The 22375-nt window shown below is 32.6% G+C and overlaps 9 protein-coding genes across 9 annotated transcripts; 4 read left to right on the top strand and 5 right to left on the bottom strand. All coding sequences in view use genetic code 12, as the record gives it.

The window, feature by feature from the left end:
* Window positions 1–751: 751 nt before the first annotated feature.
* RJT21DRAFT_53221 ([Histone H3]-lysine-36 demethylase) lies at window positions 752–2544 on the bottom strand. The gene has a single exon (XM_064884961.1). The coding sequence runs from the start codon at window positions 2392–2394 to the stop codon at window positions 934–936; it is 1461 nt and encodes a 486-aa protein (XP_064736230.1). The 5' UTR covers window positions 2395–2544; the 3' UTR covers window positions 752–933.
* A 42-nt stretch (window positions 2545–2586) lies between these two features.
* On the top strand, window positions 2587–3991 carry RJT21DRAFT_122713 (alpha-ketoacid dehydrogenase kinase family protein). Its single transcript, XM_064882484.1, has one exon. It carries the CDS (start codon window positions 2609–2611, stop codon window positions 3974–3976), a length of 1368 nt encoding a protein of 455 aa, XP_064736229.1. The 5' UTR covers window positions 2587–2608; the 3' UTR covers window positions 3977–3991.
* Window positions 3992–4671: 680 nt separating this feature from the next.
* On the top strand, window positions 4672–6822 carry RJT21DRAFT_115960 (uncharacterized protein; the record flags this gene model as incomplete). The annotated part of the gene is made up of 1 exon (XM_064880381.1): window positions 4672–6822. The coding sequence occupies one exon, from the start codon at window positions 4672–4674 to the stop codon at window positions 6820–6822; it is 2151 nt and encodes a 716-aa protein (XP_064736228.1).
* Window positions 6823–7253: 431 nt separating this feature from the next.
* On the top strand, window positions 7254–9611 carry RJT21DRAFT_136327 (uncharacterized protein; the record flags this gene model as incomplete). Its single annotated transcript, XM_064883263.1, has 2 exons — window positions 7254–7272; window positions 7599–9611. 2 exons carry the CDS (start codon window positions 7254–7256, stop codon window positions 9548–9550), a joined length of 1971 nt encoding a protein of 656 aa, XP_064736227.1. The 3' UTR covers window positions 9551–9611.
* Window positions 9612–14178, bottom strand: PHO81 (Pho81p). The gene has a single exon (XM_064882483.1). The coding sequence runs from the start codon at window positions 13920–13922 to the stop codon at window positions 9633–9635; it is 4290 nt and encodes a 1429-aa protein (XP_064736226.1). The 5' UTR covers window positions 13923–14178; the 3' UTR covers window positions 9612–9632.
* A 197-nt stretch (window positions 14179–14375) lies between these two features.
* On the bottom strand, window positions 14376–15076 carry YRB1 (Ran GTPase-binding protein). The gene has a single exon (XM_064882482.1). The coding sequence runs from the start codon at window positions 15052–15054 to the stop codon at window positions 14422–14424; it is 633 nt and encodes a 210-aa protein (XP_064736225.1). The 5' UTR covers window positions 15055–15076; the 3' UTR covers window positions 14376–14421.
* Window positions 15077–15495: 419 nt separating this feature from the next.
* On the top strand, window positions 15496–16974 carry RJT21DRAFT_133458 (uncharacterized protein; the record flags this gene model as incomplete). The annotated part of the gene is made up of 1 exon (XM_064883199.1): window positions 15496–16974. Exon 1 carries the CDS (start codon window positions 15523–15525, stop codon window positions 16972–16974), a length of 1452 nt encoding a protein of 483 aa, XP_064736224.1. The 5' UTR covers window positions 15496–15522.
* Window positions 16881–18769, bottom strand: RJT21DRAFT_122707 (trans-hexaprenyltranstransferase). Its single transcript, XM_064882481.1, has one exon. The coding sequence runs from the start codon at window positions 18605–18607 to the stop codon at window positions 17123–17125; it is 1485 nt and encodes a 494-aa protein (XP_064736223.1). The 5' UTR covers window positions 18608–18769; the 3' UTR covers window positions 16881–17122.
* Window positions 18770–19257: 488 nt separating this feature from the next.
* Window positions 19258–21822, bottom strand: NTH1 (alpha,alpha-trehalase NTH1; the record flags this gene model as incomplete). The annotated part of the gene is made up of 2 exons (XM_064885586.1): window positions 19258–21446; window positions 21528–21822. The coding sequence occupies 2 exons, from the start codon at window positions 21820–21822 to the stop codon at window positions 19258–19260; spliced, it is 2484 nt and encodes an 827-aa protein (XP_064736222.1).
* Between the last annotated feature and the right edge of the window lie 553 nt (window positions 21823–22375).

Below are 22375 nucleotides of genomic sequence, written 5' to 3'. Positions count from 1 at the left end.
CTCTTCAGCCCATTCTTGTCTTTCTTTCTTAAGCTCTTCCAGACTTCTCCTCTGAGACCACTTTGAAATACGCTTAAGACTGAATTTACATACTTTGGAGGAACTCTTGAGGCTCTGTAACATGAACTCAAACGTTACAGCCGTATCATCTTCTATTAGCTTCTTCAAGTGTTCTTTATGCTTATCTGAAAGTAAGGGATCACGTCCACGTTTCTTTGGAGTTTCGTAAATACCATTCAAATTCTTGACTACTTGTTTATTCCAATTTCTTTTCCAAGTATAAGCTGTTTGCAAACTAATATCGTTGATTTTCGCAGCTTTATATGCTGAGCACCCTTCTTCAATCACCATGTGCCAAAACCTCTCTCTTACTTTCTCAGAGTAATACTTGTAGAGTCCTCTTTCATTATTATTACACAGGTCCTCAGAAATTGTATCGATTTCTATTTCATTTTCCTGCTCATCTACAGAGAGTTGATCAACTTCCATATCTGGAAATCCGTTTATTCTTTTAAAATCACTGTAACTAAAACAATTCTCTAAAGGAGATGTCTCATACTCTACAGGCATCAGGTCAGGTTCCAAGTCCTATATATTCATTGGCCAATTCTTCTGCTTTGAAGTTCATTATATTAACCTTTCGTTTCTTTAACAGGAGTTAATCACATAGAGCATTTTTTTTGCTCGCCAATTTCGGTCAATTTGATCCAACAAGAGAGCTGACTCCATACAGTAGCGGTATGTAGCTTTAAGATTCAATAACGATGAACTGTGATCTAATTGATATGAATCTATTTGCTAATTGCTATGAAAATAAAAATTGTGGTATGAATATATTTTAATCGGTATGAAGAATTGGTTTACCACTGGTACGAAAATTTCCGGTCAATGATTAAAAACACTGTACATACATTAATTAAATAAATAATAATTTCATTGTTCATAGTCACGTAGCCAATTATCTAACTTTTCAAAGTAAGATATAATATCTTTTCCAATTAGAGTGGTCGGTATACTTCTTCTAGCGATTTGATTTGTTTTACTAAGCTCATAGTGAGATTTCAATTTCTCTATCAACGATTTTAATACTGAATATTCTAAATTGTCTTCATACTCTTGTTTGATGATTGGTCGTAAATCCAGCAAAAATCCTTCTTTGTTATTTAAATAATACCAGCTGGTTAACCATAATACCTTATTAAACATTGGGAACTTGAATTTTGGAGGAACCTTTGTTTGTTTCTCTATATTGCTAATTCTTAGCTGTGTTACCATATCTCTTAGAGTTAAAAAGTTCCCACCTATAACTATAGAATCTTCTGGCGTAAATACAGCATGGATCCAACCACTGGGGATAATAAAAAGATCACCTGCTTTCAAGGTAACTTTGAAACCTTTCAGTGGCTTAATTCTCTTTCCTCTCTTTGTCATACTGTAATCGACAAACCATAAGAAGTTCTGATTGGGCTCAAGACACCAAGTTTGATATAAATCAAGATTATTATCATTTGGAGGGAACATCAAAAATGTCTTAGCTCCTTTACATATGGTATAGTAAACGGATGTACCGCCAAAGTCAATATGAAAGTCTGTGAATGAATTTTTAACCGACATTAAACAATATTTGGTAACCTGAGATCTTTCTTGCTCATCATCTTTGTTCCATACTTTATCTACTAGGTCAAGTTCACGAACCATTTTGGGTCTTGAAAATTCTTTACCTAATCCTTCTACTTTGGATATTTCTAATGATATTACATTTCTAATTCTATCTCTACTGGCTTCATCAGTATTGAAATAATCTCTCCATTTACCAACATTCCAACCTGGATGAACACCTTGCTGAGATAGCACATCCATTACTTCTACTGATTCTTCATCCCCTACTTTATCGGCAATATAATTGATAGATATTTTTTCCTTTGATATGGGGAACTTCATGCCTACTTTTTCAATATCCACATTAGGTATATAAATAGGTTTTGATAATTGAGAAGACAATGCATATTCTTTAGTTAAATCATCCATAACATCTATAAAAGGATTTTGTTTTTTATATTCATTTGCATTTACTGGGAAATCTAAGAATGATGAAACATGAGGATGAAATGTTTTATCAAGTAAGAAAGTATCTCCATCATTTAATGCCGCATAATCAACAGTTATACGACTTCTTTTGGACTTCCGTTTATGTAGGGATGGTCCATGTAATTTACTACATTTCGTACAATGATAAGAATGCAAATTATTTATCTCAATTTGGGGTAATTTTAAACAAAAAGTATGAAACCATTGTCCACAAATATCACACTGTAGCCATGATATATCTGATATTTTTGATGAATCTTCTAATGGCTTTTCCTTACATAGAGGACATATGTCAATTGAAGGCATTATGAATCATTGAAACTTACAATACAGGCAATTTGAAAAATTTCCGATAACAAATGATGGGGTATCTCTTTTTTTCTCACTATGTCAAAAGTCAGCTCATACCGAATGGGGAAAACGCTCCGCTGGGCCATAAAATGATTGCGACCATTTATATATTTTAATTTTGAAATTTTACTAATTGTTACTGTGAACACTTGATTTTAGTATTAGAGTGATGATGATTATAAGAAGACTACCAACTGGATTGGTACGGACAAACTTAACAGTATCATCATGTAGAATGTTAAGAAAAAGGCGATTTTTACATGGTAGTTTAGCTACCAAGATTGAGTCATCGATTGAGTCACCATCAACACCCATCTCAGGAAATGAAGAACAAGATCAACAACTGAAATTTCTAGAAGAATATAAAATAAGAACACTTCTTGAGAGACCCATATACTACTATGCTGAGAAAGAATTACCCAAATTCTCTATTGAGAGATTATATGAACAATCACATAAATTATCACCTACTTTCATATTGCAAAATGCTCAAGAAACCATTGAACATTTATTAACTTATAATGCTAGAAGAATAAAGGAATTCAGAAACTTACCCTATTTGGTAGTTCTTAATCCTTCCATCTCCGAATCATACAGTACCTATTTACAAACCATGTCTTCATTATTAACAGCATCATTAAATCCTCCCACCACCCTAGCTGAAAATGAAACTTTTGCAAAGACTGTATTGAGTGAATTCATAGATGCTCATGCTGATACGCTCCCCAGTTTATCAAAGGGATTTAATGAAGTATTTGATTTCATTTCTACTGATCAAATTACTCACTTTCTTGACCAACATCTCAAGGAAAGAATCAGTATGAGATTAATTGCTCATCAACATATTCAATTGACCAAGGCATTGATTGGAGAAACTCCCTATGAGAAAGGGGGTAAATATAATGGGGTTATAAAAGTATTAAATATTGCTGATGTCATTAAGAAGAATGCTGAATTGGTCAATGATATTCTCTTATTGAAATATGATCAAACTGTTCCAATACAAATTGATACTAATTTAAATCCTATAAATTATTGGAGTAGACAAGATCCAGAGTTAATGAGGCCTACTGAAGATGAATTACGTCATTTCCCTTATATAGAGTATCATTTAGATTACATTCTTACTGAATTGTTTAAGAATTCATTCCGTTCTCATATTGAGAATAAAATCGAAGATCCGGTACAAATTACTATTTCAATTGCTACCAAACCTACTTCATACTTAGAATTAAGAATTAGAGATAAGGGGAAAGGTATACCGCCTAAAGTTATGAATCATATATTTGATTATTCATTTACTACCTGGGAAAATAATGAAGGTGATAGTTATAAAACTTTGAATGTCCCACCAGGTTTAGGGGGCAATGTTGTTGCTGGAATGGGATATGGATTACCGTTACTGAAGAATTATGTAGAGATATTCAATGATACTTTACCTGATGAAGATGGTATAGTAACTACCAAGGGTCTGTTATCCATCCAGACCTATTACGGATGGGGAACTGACGTATACCTTAAGACTGTAGGACAATAGAGATTCATACAATACATTTTTTGCAAATAAACATATATTTATAATAAAAAAATATAAGTAAATTGTATAAGTAAACAGCTAGAAGTTAGTAGTACCTAAAAGTAATAAATCATTGACAATATCGAACAAGTTTAAACTAGAAAATTCAAACTCTGACACCATCAAAGGAAGCAAGTCCGATCAGAACCTACTATACTTAGTCAATTATAAAACAAGAAATTTTATAAGGTTATATTACTAAACCTTAGCCAGTTTTTGTATAACCTGACAAAAAAAGTTAAATTATATTGGGAAACCTTGGAAACAAATACTGTTCTATGTCCATGAGTTTAAACATTTAAGAAATATCGTCATATCTTATTAGGTCGTCATATTCACCATCGAACGTATCATCAACTGTTACTGTTTTTACTTCGAGATATGGAAACCTAGTCCTAGTGCGTGTCCTGCCCATTTTCAAAGGAGAAAGAATAAGAATAGAATTAGTGTAACAAAATTGGCTGCAAAGAACTATCTATCAACTATCCTTCGTGTTCATTAAGTATCAAAGGTAATTCTTGATCCAATTACTTACAATAATCCTGATAGGGCTGCAAGAAACGAATCTAAATCAGTCACAGCTATTCATACATATAGAATTATACACACATCAGTGAAGTTAATTTGGCAACAGGATCCTGATTTAATTTGAAACAATGAATCGAAAAACTTTAGATGATTTCATTAGCTTTGATAATGCTGTAACTATATTAACTCGCAATTTTAGAAGAGGAGAGGATATAGATATATTCCAAATTGGCGAAGAGGGAAGACTAATGTATGAACAGAATAAAGAAGAATTGAGTGTTTATCTAAAACAGGCAACTAATGAGGAATTAGATGAAAAGTTAAACGAATTCTCTATGAATGAGTTGCAAAATATATACACGAAAGAAGACTGTATAAGCCTCATTTTCGAGCTTCATAATTTTCATCAGTTACATTCCATACCATTTGACAATACTAAAGAGCTTTGGAAGTTACAAAAGCGTGTTGTAAAGGATCTCAATTACTATGTCAAAAGAAATAAGTTATATTTCAGTGAATACTTTGATTGTTATGCACATTTGAGTTTCTTTCTTCGAATGAAAGTTCCGGTGATTGAAATTAATAAAAATCCATCATCTGATAATAGGCACCATAAGTTTAAAGCACTAGTAGGAAACTTTTTTCCGAAATCATCCTTGATCAATTATATAATGCCCGGTGATTCTTCATTTAGAATTGAAATGTCAGTGCTTGAAGATTTTCAATATGCTCCTGAGTACCCAAAAAATAATAAGGAGTATCTGGAACTGGATATAAGTGATTATTTTATGACAAATATAATAAAGCCTGTTTGTCGGCTTTTACCAGAAAATGTTTCCTATCATCGAGAACAGCTGCAAAAGCTTTATACGAGGTCAGTACCAGATATTTCCATCAACAGTGATGACCAGGTTATTCCCATAGAATTAAAAAAGTTTTCCTTTAGCAAATATTTAGATAATGATCAAGAAAGAAGAATTCGGTTTAACGAATCGTTCAGCCAGGTCCTACGCCATTGTCTTTCCACAAAGAATTTGGTGGGTATCTTAAGCAACTATAAGGAGATAGTCGCAATCGATTTTACTAATTCTTCTCCCCTGGAAGATTATTTTCATTTAAAAAAATGCAAAATTTTGAGGCAATTGTCATGTGAAATGATCAAATTGGCCAATCCTTTACAAGTCCTTATGTTTATTAGGACTTGCATTAGTAATCCTAATCAAGAAGAAGAGGCAGCTGCTCTTCTTGACAGGTTAAAACTTCAGTCCAGCAAAAGGAAAATGGTAATAAACCATTTATATTATCATTTATGCCATTTTATACAAAGTTTAGTTGAAATTGTAAACAAGGAGAAAGATCTTATACCTTCTCAGATAGACCCACATAGTACGGAACAACCATCTAAAGAATATGCTAAATTAGCAAAACAGATTTACGATGAAGTCTACAGCATCAATAAATTAGATATAAAAAATATGTTAAAAATTGCCCAACAGATTCGTCGTTTGGATAGAATATTTAATAACACATTGTCTATAGAAGGTGTACAGGAGAAAATACCATTAGCATGGAACCAAATTATTTCAGGTGCTAAGTTTGGTACTAGGAACTCTATAGTCGTTAAGACTAAAATTGGTGGCACCGATTCAGTTATCAAAATCTTTGATCCAATACGCACCACATCATTCACTTTGACCAACGGGAATGCTCGTGATAGTTTGGCCATTTGCCTAACAAATATGATTAAAGAAGTTGCAAGTCTTCACATTCTTAGGAAGCATCCTTTCATTCCAAAGATAACTGGCATTGGATTTATAGATAATATTAATGAAGAATTCGTCTCTGAATTAAGTATTGAAAATCCGGTAGTTTGTGGCTTCTATTATACATATGATTTTATTGAAGGTCAAATGCTCTCTGAATTAACGTTGCAACAGAAACAATTCCTTGAGCCTACAATTCGAAGTATGATAGATCAAATAAATAGTGAAGGCATTGCACATTTAGACTTGAATGATTCGAACATTATAGTTGAAGACTATGATGCTAGAAAAGTCCACATAATTGATTTCGGCCACTCGTACATGGATTGGGAAAGAACATATTATTGGCCAGCTGATAGACCTGGTGGTAAACGTGAAAAACCTAAGCTGCCAACAGTTTTCAGTGAAATGTTATCAATAGATGAAGAGGCCCAAAATAGAATCTTTTCTAGAACAAATGCAAAGCCCTTAAATGAGTGTCAACGGAGGAATAAGTTGGCTCGGTTGAGTTTGTAATCCAACATGTGTTCATTTAGCAACAATGATCTTCATTTATTTTGTTTTATCGGCTCTAAATTCCCAAACTGGTCAGATTCAAGCCTTTGACATCTATTTTATTGCTTCTTTCTCTCTATTGTATAGATTTTCTTATAATAATGCTAATATTGGGCCATTTCTCTTGCTACGTACAGTCTACTAAAAAGAATCTGTTCCTTAATTTTTTGTATATATTATTTATATTCAGTGGATCTCGTATTTATATATAACGTAAACTAAGTTACTTTTCCAGATAACTCTTTGATGGTTATAGAAACATACAACTCCAAATATACAAATATATTTATATAGTAATATGACATTTCTGACTTAACTGAAACTCAAGTAAAGGTACTTGGTTGTAATCATCTGAAGTACTTGTTATACTTGCCTCACGCGCTACTAACAAAATGAAAAGTTACCCTGAAGGTGAACCAACCCTTTATCCAAATCCCGCACAAAAAGATCTGGTGATACACGGCGGAACACTACGAACATTCAAAACCATCTTTTGTTCATTGGAGTACTGCATTTCCTCAGAAGTTCACATTATCAATTACCCGTATTAGAGTGGGCTTGTTTATGTGTGAGTGTCTGGGAGTCATAGAGGGTTAGAGAACATCAGGGTGTATAACCATATCAGGGGTGAATAATAATGTATTCGTACTCAACTCCATTAGAGGGAGTACCGCAAACTTCATTTCCAACCAACGGTTCGACTTTCAACACAGAAAATTCTCCGCGCACTAGCATAGATGAAGAATTGGATGGACTCCTAATTAATAGTGACTCTCAGGAGTGTAATAATAACTTATCATCATTCATAAAGTATATTATAGATAAGGTGTATATGACAAGTGATTATGAAGAAGAAAGAAATTATCATAAATTATCGCAATATGCGCTCAAATTGATTAATCTGAACTTATTTGTTAAGAACTATAAGTTCTGTATGGGGAAATTCTTAGCATTCTTATCTACTTTCACATCATGGACTGAATGTAGTGTACTTGGATTAGAAGATACCAGTGATATGGATCCAAAAGTTAGACAAGAAGGTGAATATATTAAGGAATTTCTTTGTATTATCTTACTTGTACTATTGAAATTAAAGAATAGTGGTAATGAAGTTGTACAAGATGATAATTCTAATGTTAATGTGATAAAAACTGAAGATTTATTTAAGACATTACAGGATTATGATTTTATTACAGTAATTTCTAATTTTATTAGTGTACACGTTCGTGCATTAGATAAACAACAAACTTCATTTGTATTATTCAAATTTAGTTGTGATATATTCTTTGAATATTTATATTATACTGAATTACTTACCGATGAAGAATTCTCTTCATTAACTAATGATACCCAAATTATTCCTACTTTAATCAAGTATCTTCTAGCCAATGAGAACTTTAGTACCTACGATATTGATGGAGATGATTTTGAAGATGAAGATAAGTTAATTGCATACGAAGAATTTAAATTACTCCTATTAATTAATGAACAGTATCTTATGAAATCATATCTGAATTCCAATATTGAAAATAAGGTATTTAATGGATTAATGAAAGGTGATAGTGAAGATATATCTCCCAATACTAATCATGCTAATATAACAGGATTTATTAATTTATTAATATATCATCTTAATAGAGAAGAATCACAAATCATTAAGATTTTAATCTTAAAATTTCTTTATCTTGTATTCACTACATCATATACTACTAGACTTGTATATTTAAATGATTTAAAAATCCTTATAGATGTATTTATTCGAGAATTAAATAATATGGATTTTACTGGTTCTCAAGGTAATGAACATAGATTCTTAGCTATAACTTATTTAAAAGTTATGTATCCATTACTTATGTTTTCACAAATTAAAGATCTTGTGGAAGGGTATAAGAATAATGATATTTTAGAATTATTTGAGAATCTTATATTAAATACTCAAAATAATGATAATATAGAAGATAATGTTCGACAAGAACAAGAAGAAGTTATTTGTAAACTTGCTAAGAAAAGTATGGGGATACAATGGCTTAAGATTAGTAAAAAGAAATCATCATCATCACCATCAGCTTCTTCATTAACTCATACTTCGACATCTTCATCATTAAATTCATTAAATAATAATAATAGTAGTAAAGTATCATCAGATGAAGTATCGAATGTTTCAACAGATTCCATTGTTAATATGGCTAGAGTTGCATCAGTAAGAACTTCAAGTAGAAGTGATTATCATAAGCATACCACTTCTCATAATATTCAAGACTTTAGACGTCATTCTCATGATCAAAAGTCCTTATACGCTTCCAATAATAATAATATATTCCTTGAAAAGCATATGGAAGATTTACATATTAATCCTGCTGATTCAGAAGAGTTTTCTCCATGGGTGGCTCCACCAGAAGCACCAACTAAAGGTTGTAATAATATTCTTGATTTACCTGTAGAATATCTCAAGACAAAGAAGTTGCCTGTGCTTCCAGTGCCAATAAAAGCTGACAGAGATATATACAAACATGGAGCTGGATCTTCATCGTCTGTCAATTCTGCATCTCTGAATGGGTATAAGCATAAGAAGCCCCCACCACCACCTCCACAAGCACCTCAAGTAAATGAATTCAGAGCTAGTCCATCTCCCTTACCAAAGTATGGTACGCCACCTCCACCACCGCCACCTCCAAGAAGGAGACGATAATATCGGTAATTAGTAATAGTTGCATTAATTTGTATTATAAATATTTTAATAAATAGTCCATATATAATATATAATATATAATCTACATGGAGATATCCTCTTTGAAACTTAAAACATCATCGAATCGAAGTCCATTGATTTCTGCTCGAGTATAAGAATCCAATTCTCGTTGAATTTCTTCTTCATTCTCTTGATCATTACTATCACTTGAAGCCACCAATACTAACCCTCGAGATCTAATTAAAGGAACTAATTTAGGTACTAAATCTAATAAATGAATTGAAGTTATTAAACCAATTAAATTATTATTAATGGTGAAATTCACGGCTTCTTTAATTGATCTAATAGTAATTTCTTGATGATTACTTATAATTTTATCTCGAGAATTTTTATTTAAAGAAGAAGATTTAGTTTCTGAAGAGGAAGATAAATCATGACTTATACTATTATTCTTTCTTATATCATCAACAAGTAATCCATTAGCAGATCTTGATTCAAATTTTCTAGCACTAGTATTAAAAGTTATACCACTCATAATTAAAAACACAGGAAAATTGGGTTGTTTCCAATTTAAAATTTTACAAATTAATGAATTGGATGATAAAAATATAATTGATCTTCCAGGTGTTGATTGTTTTAATTTTGAACTTCTAATATGATTGAAAACATCATTTAAAGTAAAATTAATGAAATTATCTAAATTCAGTTGAATATTTCCAATAAATGGTAAATGAGCTAACTCATATAATGTTGGATAAATAATTTCCAAACTTAGATTAATTTCAAGATTTAATACATCTAAAAAGATATCTAATGGTAAATAAATTATTCTTAATAATTTTTTAATTAGTCCAATATCTTTTATACTCATTCTTGATAAATCATGAATTACTTTACTATAGTCAAATAGATCATTAGTTATGGAACTTAATTGTTCTAATGATAAATTTGGTAAATAAAGATCAATATTTTCCGTAATGGCTATTGACCAATGAGGACATACTACTGGAGTACCATCATTAAGTAAACATACTTTAATACGAAGATATTCTCCGGATAATGATGTAGCAGTTACAATTGACGAGGGGGCGGCAGAACTTGAAACTAATTCATTAGTTGAAGTTACGGCTCCATCAATGATTCCACTAGCATTTAATACTGGACCCTCTTTACCAGAACCAGTTCCACTGCCATTTCCATTCCCATTCCCAATTAAAGAATTTATACTGGAGGGTGATAAGAAATTATTAGGAGATAACCCACCAGCCGCATTCAATTTCAAAGTCTGTCTATTCTTAACAAATCCAGTAGAAGATTTCCAATAAGTATCAAACTTGGAGGTTTCCAATAAAGTGCCCAGAAAGGGGAAAATCACCTGATAATTAAATTTCAATTCTCCAATATTTCTTAATCTTAAATCAAATAAAGGTAATTGAATTGAATTAATTTCTGGTGAGGAAGTATCAATTTGACAAAATGATAAAGCTGTTGTTTTAGCAATTAATCGAGTACCGAATTTAGGAAATACTTCGAAATCAATTCGAAATTCTTGTAATGATTCAATATCTGTTTGAAATACACAATTATTATTTGATTTATTATCGTCACCTACGGGGAGTAAAACATTTCTAGGGACAATATCAGAAATATTTGAAGTAATGGTTATTCTCCCGGGTTTTAAATCGGTAGTTAAATTAAACAAATTAATAAAATCAGAATCATTGGGGAATATTAATTCAATTAATACTTTTTGTTCTAAGAAATTATGCCCATACCTTCTGAGAGGTAATATGGGGGGAGGTAATTGTAGATCAGGTATATTGTCGACGTTATTCTTATCTACACTGCCGCTATCTTCTGAGTCATCGTCATTCTCTACTAAGATAGACATGCTCTTACCATCCAGTTGTTGATGCAGTTGCAGTTGTTGGTTTTGCAGTTGCAGTTGCACTTGGTGTTGCAGTTGTTGCAGTTGTTGTAGTTGCAGTTGTAGCTGCTGTTCTTGGTGTTGCTGCTGCTTAGTGGCCGTGATCTCTTCACTGACTATACTATTCATACTATTGATCTTTGTATTTCTTACCTCACTCTTCGAGATGGTCCGATAATGATTCAATAACTCATTCAACACATCAATATGACCCTCTACCACACAATAGTACAATACATTATAACCATCTTCATCGACAATATTTAATTTGGCCCCCAACTTAACTAATTCTTGCGTAGTCTTAACATGACCCTCTGAAGCAGCATAGAATATGGGAGTCCATTTATTTAAGCCATCAATCTTATTAATCTCGGCTCCATATTGAATTAATGATTTAATTAATTTATAATGTCCTGTTCTAGAAATCACATGTAATGGTAATAAACCCTCAACATCCTGCTGATTAATTAAATTGGGATCATTGGACTTATTATTAGATAACAAGTATTCCACAATCTTATAATCCCCAAACTTACAAGCATAATTAATGGGTAAATACTGTAATTTATTTTCATCATTCGGTGGGAAACAGTTGGCACCTGATTGAACTAATCGTTTAATTATGGGGAAATATCCATGTTTGATAGCCAATAATAATGGAGACATGGAATCGATATCTAAATCATCAATATGATCAATGGGGAAGAAACTCAATAAGATTTCTAATAAATCAAGTCGATTATGTTGGGCAGCATAATGTAAACAAGTTCTTCCATTAAAATCTTTACGAATTAATAAGGCAGTTCTTTGTTGAGAGGTGACATTTTCCATAATATGTTGAATTATAAATGTTCGAGAATGATTAATTGAATCAACGGAATTAACCACTTTAACTCCATTATTGATTACCACATGATTTTCATGAGTTGAAGCCGGTGGAATAGCACAACATTCATGAAGTATACTCTTATTGTTATTGAAATCATCATTGACAAAGATGAAGTCAATCAGATAATTAATTAGTTTAAGAAATGATTCTAAGAAAGTATCGGAAATCTTAAGGTTGGCCACAGCAAGTAAGAATATCTTTGTTAGTTTATACTTAGCAGCCGAATTAAATTGTTGTTGTTGTTGTTGTTGTTGTTGTTGTTGTTGTTGTTGTTGTTGTTGTTGTTGTTGTTGTTGTTGAGAATCACCTATTGTATTATTGGATTTCTCAATAGGTTCAGGAGTAACTGATGGAAGTGGATTAGAAGATTTAGTAGAATTTGTAGAATTACCAGGAGGAACTCTTAGGGATGAACTAGTGGAGTCTCGATGTTTTGTAGTGGTAGATGATGAAGAAGATGGACCTGAATATGAAGAAGACTTAACCTTATCAACCCACCGAGCCAATAAAGACAAATCTGGATCTTTAATAGTTGCAACATTAACAAAACTTGTATATAATTCATCGATTTCACTATTCTGTAAATAAGAAATGTTTCTACCAGAACTGGGGAAATTGTTAGGTCCAGGTAAGGAACTTATAGATTGATGTCTATCGGATAATGATTGTTCAGTAATATTTATATTTAAATTTAAATTTGAAGTAGAATTAGTTCGGGATAAACTTAATGGAGGTTGAGGTTGAGGTTGAGGTTGATGAGGTTGATGAGGAAGTGGAGGAGGAGTATGTTGAGAAATATTTGACGAAGAAGATTGACTGAAATTGGCCTGATCCTGCAATTGCTGTTGTAATAGTAACTGATGTTGTAATTGAGATTGAGAATGATTTAAACTGGTTGAAGAATAATTCTTTAAGGAAGCATAATCTCCATCCATAATTGATTCTAAATCAAATAATGATTGAGTTACAAGATCACTTAATTCATTAATTTCATTTTTATGAAATACCGGTTGCACACTAACGGCCGTCAGTATAAATAATTCTTTAGTATGAGATTTTGATCGTTTATCCCATTTCTTAACTACTTTAGAAAAGCCTGTTTCATTTAATTCAATAAATTGTTGTAATCTTAATAAATCTTGATGGATTTTTTTAAAGTTTTGATATAAATTTAAATAGGAAATGGAATTACGGAAATTGGCATTAATTAAATTCGAATCATTTTGTTGTAATTTAACAAATTCATTAGTTTTATTTAATAATTCATTCTTCTTTAACATTAATAAGTCAAGATTTATGGCTAAATTGGCCTGCTTTTCAAGATAAAATGAGTTGACTTTATCCAATTCTCGTTCTACTCGGAAGAAGAATTGAGCTTTATTCTCTTTAAGAGTTTGTTGAATTTCTGCTTGAGTTAATGGTCGAGTATCATTAGTTGAAGTGGTGGGGATGGCTAATTGTTTAATGAGTTTCTTAAGCGCCTTATAGTCAATGAAATGTCCGGAATATTCCGGCAACTCAAGCTGTCTCGATGCAAGATACTTACCGAACTTCATTTAGGGAGTCAGGACAAGTTAGTACAAGTTAGTAGTGGAGATAGTGGAGATAGTAGTGGTGATAGTAGTTAAATTAGTGAGTAGTGGGAGACATATAGTGGGAGTATTTCGCGACCATTTTTCACGCACGTGTCGCGAAAAGTCGGCTAGTAATTAGTGAGGGAGAGCAACTTAGAGATGGCAAGAAGCGGTAGCAGAGAGTTAGAGAGTTGGAGAGTTAGAGAGTTAGAGGAGTGAGTCTCTGAGTCAGAGTCAGTGGAAGAGTCAGTGAGTCAGTACTGTTAGTATACTGAGCCAGTACTGTTTCTGTAACGAGTCAGTACTGTTACTGTTACAGTACTAATTAGTGTGTCGTATGTCGTACGTCGTGTCGTATGTCATATCGCTTGTCATGTCGTATGCCATGTCGCATATCATCATCTCTACGTCGTATCGTGTCTTCTGTCGCTACCATTTAACTAATACTATTCATATATTCAATATATTAAACTAAATTCGCTTATGCCTTTTTAGCAGCATCTCTAGCAGTATCAAAGTGCTCTTTAAACTTATCAGCATTTTCTTTATTACCAAATCTAATGGCTAAAGTTTGTGCTTCAGGTTCACCTTCAGAAATATCAGCCGCAACACTATATACCCAAGATCTATCAGATCCAATATTAGGCTTTAATTCATAATCTCCAGAAATTAAATGATTGGCACAAATCTTTAATGTCTTATCTCTTCTCATTAAGATTCTAACCTTTTTAGTTTGCTTATGTTGTAAAAATTTAACATCTCCTGTACCTCTTTCCTTCCATTCTTTACTATCTCCATGAAATCTAAATAATTTAGCCCGAACTTTATATAATACTTCTTCGTCTTCTTCATTGGTTTTGACATCAACTTTTTCTAAAGTAACCAATGGTTCAAAATGCACATCGGCTTCTTCTTCTTCGGCCTTGTCATCTTCATCTTCTTTACCTTCCTTCTTTTCTTGTTTAGTTTCACCTTCACCTTCGGCTACAGCTTCTGGTTCTTCCTTCTTTTCCTTCTTAGCTCCAAACATCGAGAAAACATTGGATGTTGGAACAGCAGGAGTGCTGGTAGTGGTGGCCTCTTCGACTTTTGGTTTACTATCTTCTGACGACATTATTACTGCTTTAAGTATAGACTGGTAATCACTAGTTAAACTAAACTTCGAGATCAAATTTTTTTTCGATCTTTGGGATTTTCTGAGCAGTGGCGTGTTGACTGCCCAATCGGGAAGGCTGCGACTACACTCTACAAATATGCTTATGTCATTATACAACATTAATATATATTATTCCATAGTTATTCATATCACCTTAAAAATGGTTGGTAAGATTGAAATACAAAGATTTCCTGATTTATTTACTGCTATCTAGGCATTTATTTATGAATAATTTACACTATCTATAGAGAAATGCCTCTAAACACCGCTCTGTGCTCTACACGACCGCATATCAAAAACAGCTGCAAAAAGGTCTACTACGCTTAATTCTCACATTATAAAGGCTTCACATTCATTAATTTACCACATTCATTAATTTACCACATTCATTAATTTAACCTCAGTGAATACCCATTGCAATCCATAATGAAGCTTGAAGAAATCATTAACTTTGATGATGCTATAGCTGCGTTATCCTCATCCAATGGAGAGGTCGAACCAATTCAGATTCATTTAAAGGGAAAGGACCAATACAATGTCCGAAAGGATGAGTTGGAAGAATATTTAAAGAATGAAAATATAGAAGAAGAAGAACAGTTTTTGAAAACGTTCAAGTTAGGGACCACAAACTTTCTGAACTCTCAGTTACTAACACTAATTCTCCGTATTTACAACTTTCACTTACTCAGCAAGTTGGAATTCGAGACTACAGAAGAACTTATAGAAATAATTGATAAAATCAGCAAAACTTTACGTAACATTCTATTAATTGACTTGTTTGCTTATTGGTGTTTTTCAATACAGATGAGTTTTAGACTTCCCATAATACCAGGTTTGTACCAGTCATATAAAGAAAATAATGTACATGATAGTGAAATTGATTATGATAGTGAAATTGATTATGATATTGATAATGATTCAGAATCTAAACAACCTTTCATCAGTGACATTGACTCTGATATGATGCAAATTCTTACTTCAATTTCTCATAAAACATTCTTCGAAAAGCTTCTCTATACCCGATCAGATGGATCTAGACGGGAGCAACCTAAAGTTACTTACTCGCGATATATGCCTAATGAAACTAGGTATCAAGGAATAAAATCATGTATGGGCTTATTTTATCCCGAATCAGAATTAAAGGATTTTACAGTAGATGAATTCAGTGATCTCAAACTCAAATTAGAAGAAATTAAGAAGGCATACATATATGGTAGATTCAAATATCAATTATCTGAGTACGACGAATACCAAGTAGAAGATGCTGTTCAAGCAAACATATTCACTATTCCATGTAAGTATTTTTCACCCGATTATGGCGTTTTAGTGGCCTATTTAAGATCTAAGAATATAGATGACAAAACTTTAACTACATTTTCGGAATTAGGAATCCATCTTGAGCAAGGTAATATTCCTGTTGTAATAATACTGCACGGACTTGAAAAGTATTTGAGAGACTTCTATGAAACAAGATTCAGCGGGAGTTGGAGCATATTTGAAGAGATATATATGCAAGGTCTTAGAGAAGCTGCATGTCGTGAGACAAACTGCTTCTTTCTAAGCGATTATAGAACGACTCTATTTATTGACTTTCATTCAATAGGGGAATTTAGGGGTCACGACAGCTGTACTTTGATGAGACCATTATATGGCTCAATTTTGGAAATTAAGGAAAATGAAGAATTTTCTTTAATTTTCCAATTGTACCTTCTTTTAAATAAAGTTCAAAATGATTATGACCCTAACAAGATTTTATTAGACTTAGAAGATAACTTGTATTTTACCACTGGTGTTCGTAAAGTTCTAGTTATGCGCTATTACAAAGTTATTGATGAATTTAATAGAAATTTGTATGACATTGTCCATCCTGGCAAATAAAGAATCAGTTACGCATTCAACATACAAATATAAGCATTTTACCGAGCCATATTGCAATTATAATTCCGGTCCGTGGTATAAAATTACTGTAATAATAAATATTCTATATACAAAATCTAAATCTATAGTTAAACTTTTTGGAATTTACTTATTTAGTTCTAGTTAAAATGGAATTAGTGAGGAATTCAAGTGCACTACGAGCATCTGATTCCGGTAATACTCGTAAATTATCTAAAGCTTTATAACAGTACTGTTCAGCCATTTCTTTAGTCTTCTCTAATCCTTTATACTTTTGCACGGCATTACGAGCAATTTCGACATCTCCTGGTTGATTGAATTTACGACCAATAAGCTCTCCAAGTGTTGGATCTTCTTTCCAAGCAAATAATATTGGTGCAGTAGCCAATCCTAATTTTAAATCGGCTTGACTAGGTTTACCAAATGTAGCATCACTCGATGTATAATCCAAGAGATCATCGACTATTTGGAAACATAATCCTAAATTACGACCAAACTCATAACATTTCTCAATTATATCATCTTGAGATCCACTTAATACAGCAGCTGCTCGAGATGATTTTGACATAAGTGATGCAGTCTTTAAGTAAGTCTTATGCAAATAGTATTCAAATGCTGCATCAACATTAGTAATATGATCAACTTGTTGAGGTGGTGTAATTGAATATTCATGTTGTTCAGTAGGAACTTTACCAGTAGGAGTCGGTATGGATTTGGATTCTCCATCATTATCTATAATGTTTGTATCTTCATTCTTCATAACTGTATTCTTTAATTGCATGAATTCTCCTTCTACTAAATTAGCAATGGTAGTTGATAATAATTCAATTACTTCTGGATTTCTTAATCTAGCAATGGCTACAGAAGCTCTACCTAAAAGGAAATCCCCTGCTAAAACTGCCATTTTATTAGTAAATGCAATATTCCCACTGGGTCTACCTCTTCTTGAATCACTTAAATCAATGACATCATCATGTAATAATGAAGCAGTATGAATCATTTCTACAATTTCAGCCAATCGACGTTGTTTAGGTAAAATTCCATTAACAGCATCAAACGAGGGTAATTTATCCATTGGTTTAGATAATGGATCTAAGATAACTCGAGGATTAATACCATGTAAAATAGCCAACGGAGATATAGAATCATCAACAGATTTACCAGCTACTGAAGTAGCAGTAGGGGTACCTTGATAATGAGGTTGATCAGTAACATCATAAGTATCGATTTTAATTCTATTTCTTTGATCTAATGGAATATTGGATAATGCTTTAGATAATAATAATACAATTAATGGTCTAACATTTTTACCTTCTGCTTCAAAATAGTATGAACTAACTCGATTTAAAGTAGGATGTCCTGATCCAATTAAACTAGCAATTGACTTGGCTAAGTTAGACATTTCATGACTAACTATGGAAAATGGATCATTAAAGATCTTAGATGACGGAGGTTGGACGAGCTTTTCGGCTGTTTCTACGGCAGTTTTGAACGTATTGACAGTAGAACCAACATTGCCGGTCGCTACTGAAGAATTGTACCGAGAAATATATCTAGATCTGGTAAGTATCCCTTTAGATTGGCTACTTACCAATTGCCTTCTAATGGCTAACATAGTGATGGAAAAATGCAATAGTTACGGAAAAACTTCGGTGAAAAAGGCAAACTACCAATTAGAACACGATGGAACTGTATAAATGAATGAATATCAGCTCACAGCAGGTGAAAGCTCTGGTTTTCGTCCGTAGTTAGTGTCTTATAGTGTTCTAGTAAGCTTGCTACCAATTATGGCTCGGTAATTTTTCACTCGGTGATATTTTTTCATCTTGTCCCAAATAGGCAGTTTCGTATGCGTAAATATATATATGTCGTGCACACGACTAGGTTGCAAATATGTAACCGATATCAGCTTAGCTGCCCCTTACCTTTTGTAATTAATGGTTATTGTATGGTATTAGTAAGCTTATTACTAAGATTCTGAGAACATTATAAGAAATCTAAATTACTATATAGTTATAGAGTTATAATTCCTCTACCTTTATACTACCACTTCCTATTGTTCCTGTAGATGCGTTTGATCTCATTGTACAAGTGTATTCTACTACACAACCTATACTTGTCGTTATACAGTACACATACACATACATATATATATATATATATATATATATATATATATAGATACATATAACTAGCTTATCATTATCGTTTATAGTATATTTATATCATTTATATATCATTTATCATTGATCTATTTAAGTATATCTACTCGAATTGAGCTCTTTGCACGGGGTTCGTATTACGTAAGAACACATCTGGAGGAGTTAATGTGCCAAGAGCTCGAATGGACTGTAAATTCATATATGTAAGTCCCAATAAGTAACTAGAATTAACCCAACCAAACCCCTCTGTGGCTACTCCTTTAAAATCTAACCCTTGATTTCCATATTCGGCATCGACTCGATGAGCCACTGCACCTTTAGTAACATTATATTTTTCTACCACAACTCCATTATAATCAACAAAGGCTCGAGTCATCATATAAAGCCATCTATAGGCTAATCTTCTTGCAATTCCATGATAATCATAATTGGTTAATCCAATCCAGGCAAGAATTTGTTGAGGAGCCCAACCATAAGGATAATCCCATTGTCTTGAAGGTCTATTCAAATTAATTTCTCCTCGAGATGATTCTGTTCCTGCGGCTAAACCTCCAAATTCTTCAAGTTTTGGTAAAGTATTTTGAACCATTTTATCTGCCTGTTGCTGAGTTGATAATTTAGACCATAATGGCCAAAAAGTTGTGGCGGATTCATATTTACTTTGTTGTTTTGTCTTAACATTATAATCATAATACATCGAATCATCACCATTCCAAAGATATTTATCCACATTCAATCTTCTAATAGTGGCTTTTTCAAGCCAATTTTGACTAACTTCAAAATCATCTTCGTCAATTTGTAATTTGTTGGAGAAGAAAGTGGCAAGAATAAAGGCAATATCATTTTCATATTTATATAAAAGTGAATTCAAATCAACAGTAGCAAGATGAGCACATTTCCCTTCTAATCTATAAGAAGTATCATGACCCGATTCACGAACGGCACGATCATGAAGGAAATATTCATCCAAATCAGGTTCTTTAATTTCTCCCAGATTATATAATTCAATGAATTCATCTTGAGGTAAACCATACTTTTCAACATAAGGTTTTAATACTGAATTAAAATGTGATGGTTCAGTTTCTGGTGGAATCCCAATTCCATCAGGGTGATAACATGATAATCCAGTTTCTGGATCTAACCGAGGTTCACAACACCAAACAGTTTTATATTCTTTAATGGCAGCAATAGTTGCCCGTTTTAAAAAATCTAAAGTATCATCATATTTATCAGGGAATACTTCATTGGTTTTATTAAATACTCTTAATGCCATATCAGTTAAAAAAGGTGGTTGAGATCTACCAAGATAATAAGATCTATTCGCATTAAGGATTTTCCCATAATGATAAATCTCATAAATAAAATTCTCTGTCATACCTCTAGCCAATGCTAAATGATTTAAATTCTTTCCTGGTTCAACATCAGTTAATAATCCAATGGTTTCCATATAAGAATCCCAACCATATAATTCATTAAATCTTCCTCCAGGTACAATATAAGGTTGATTAATAACTTCACCAGTAATTGGATCAGTTGAAGTTGCAAGAGCCAATAATCCTGGTTTCTTATTAATTGATTTAATAAATTCTGCATCAATCTTTTTTGGTAAATAAGCAACATCTAAATTTATAGTTGGATTTTCCTTTTTAAATGATGAATAATATTCAAATTGATCGGCTCTATTATAAGGAATATAAATTCTATGACTTTCAACCAGTTGAATTTCTCCATGTTCATCAATAAATTCATCTCTCATTTTTGTATCCTTTGACATTTCATAGGCATTATCTTTAGTTAAACATCTAGTTAAAGATTTCCAAAATTGAGTTGAAATAAGTCTTTTCATTCTTGCAACCGGATTTTCATTTAATCTTTCTTCATCTAAGATCATTTGATCTCTTCCAAATGATTGAGCAATAGTTAATTCTTGTAAAAGATTACTTAACATATAAGTTCCTCTAATTGCTGCTTGATTAAATCCACCGGAATTAGCAGTACCTAATCTTAATACTTTAGGTCCAGTATCTTCAATAGTAATTTGACAATTATGATCTGTATCTTCATTATCTAATAATTCCTTTAAAGTTTGTTTAATATCAGGAATATAAAATTTCTTGGGTCTTGAAAAGCTATCATCAACTGAAGCACGTCTATAATGAAATTTATGACCAGCCGAAGGCTTTGAATTAGATAAACTAATAGATTCTTCCAGACCGATTTGACTATCGGATGCGGCATATAATGGGACTATCGACTGTCTTCTAGGTAAAACAGTATTACCTTCTTCTTGATCTTGTGTTTGTGGTTGAGGTTGAGGTTGTGTTTGTGTTCGTGGTGATTGCTGTGGATGCTCTGTTTGCTCTGAATCATTACTGGTAATTGACCAGGATACTTGCATAGGAACAGGCGTTGGAGATTGAGACTGCTCACCTGATGAAGAACCGGAAGGAGATTCCTTAATGGTCTCTGGATGGAAACTAGCTAACTCATCAAGAAAATTATTTCTAGGTTTAAATTCAAATACTGAAAATGTTCGAACTCTTCCAAGTCTTGAATTCTTATCGGCTTTAGCAGGATCAGTTAATTCCCCATAATAATTCTCAGGAATATCAAAGGGATCATTATCAGATGCGCTGGACTTTCTATGACGTCTGAAGGGATTATTCATATTTGCCATCACTAAATATATCACTAGATTAGTAAACTGTTTTAGGAATTTATCTACTATTAATATATAGTAATATATAGTTTGGTCTTCGCCTATTTGTGAATGTTTAAATTACGCTCCGATGGTACGGAGTAATTAGACACTTTTCTTTTTTCAGTCACTTGCGGAGAAATTCACCTTTGTGAGAGGTCGTCTGAATGTCGGTAATTGCTAATAGAAATGAGTGGTAAGTAAATATCACACTACAGATACTGGATAATGTTCACTAATGTGTGGAATCTATTACGGTACTAATAATAGAATTATAGAGCAATACAATAATACAGTCTTACAATATTACAATAATAATTATGATAGTATAGTATTACTAATGGTGTTACAGTGGTGGTATAGTGGTGGTATTTACTACTGGTAATTTTGCCTACTTTCGCTGCCCCTCGCTAGTCATCACTGCGTGAAACTTCAGTTTCGCTGCGTAACCGGAATAAATTATAAATTATTGCGAGCACCAGAGACTTTGCGCTAATACAGTTACTGTACTGTACTACTAACA

The sequence above is a fragment of the Scheffersomyces amazonensis genome (assembly GCF_036850825.1).
Source record: "Scheffersomyces amazonensis strain UFMG-HMD-26.3 chromosome Unknown RJT21scaffold_7, whole genome shotgun sequence".
NCBI lineage: Eukaryota > Fungi > Ascomycota > Pichiomycetes > Serinales > Debaryomycetaceae > Scheffersomyces > Scheffersomyces amazonensis.
Note: the sequence above shows the minus strand (reverse complement) of the source record. Positions and strands in the feature narration are given on the sequence as shown.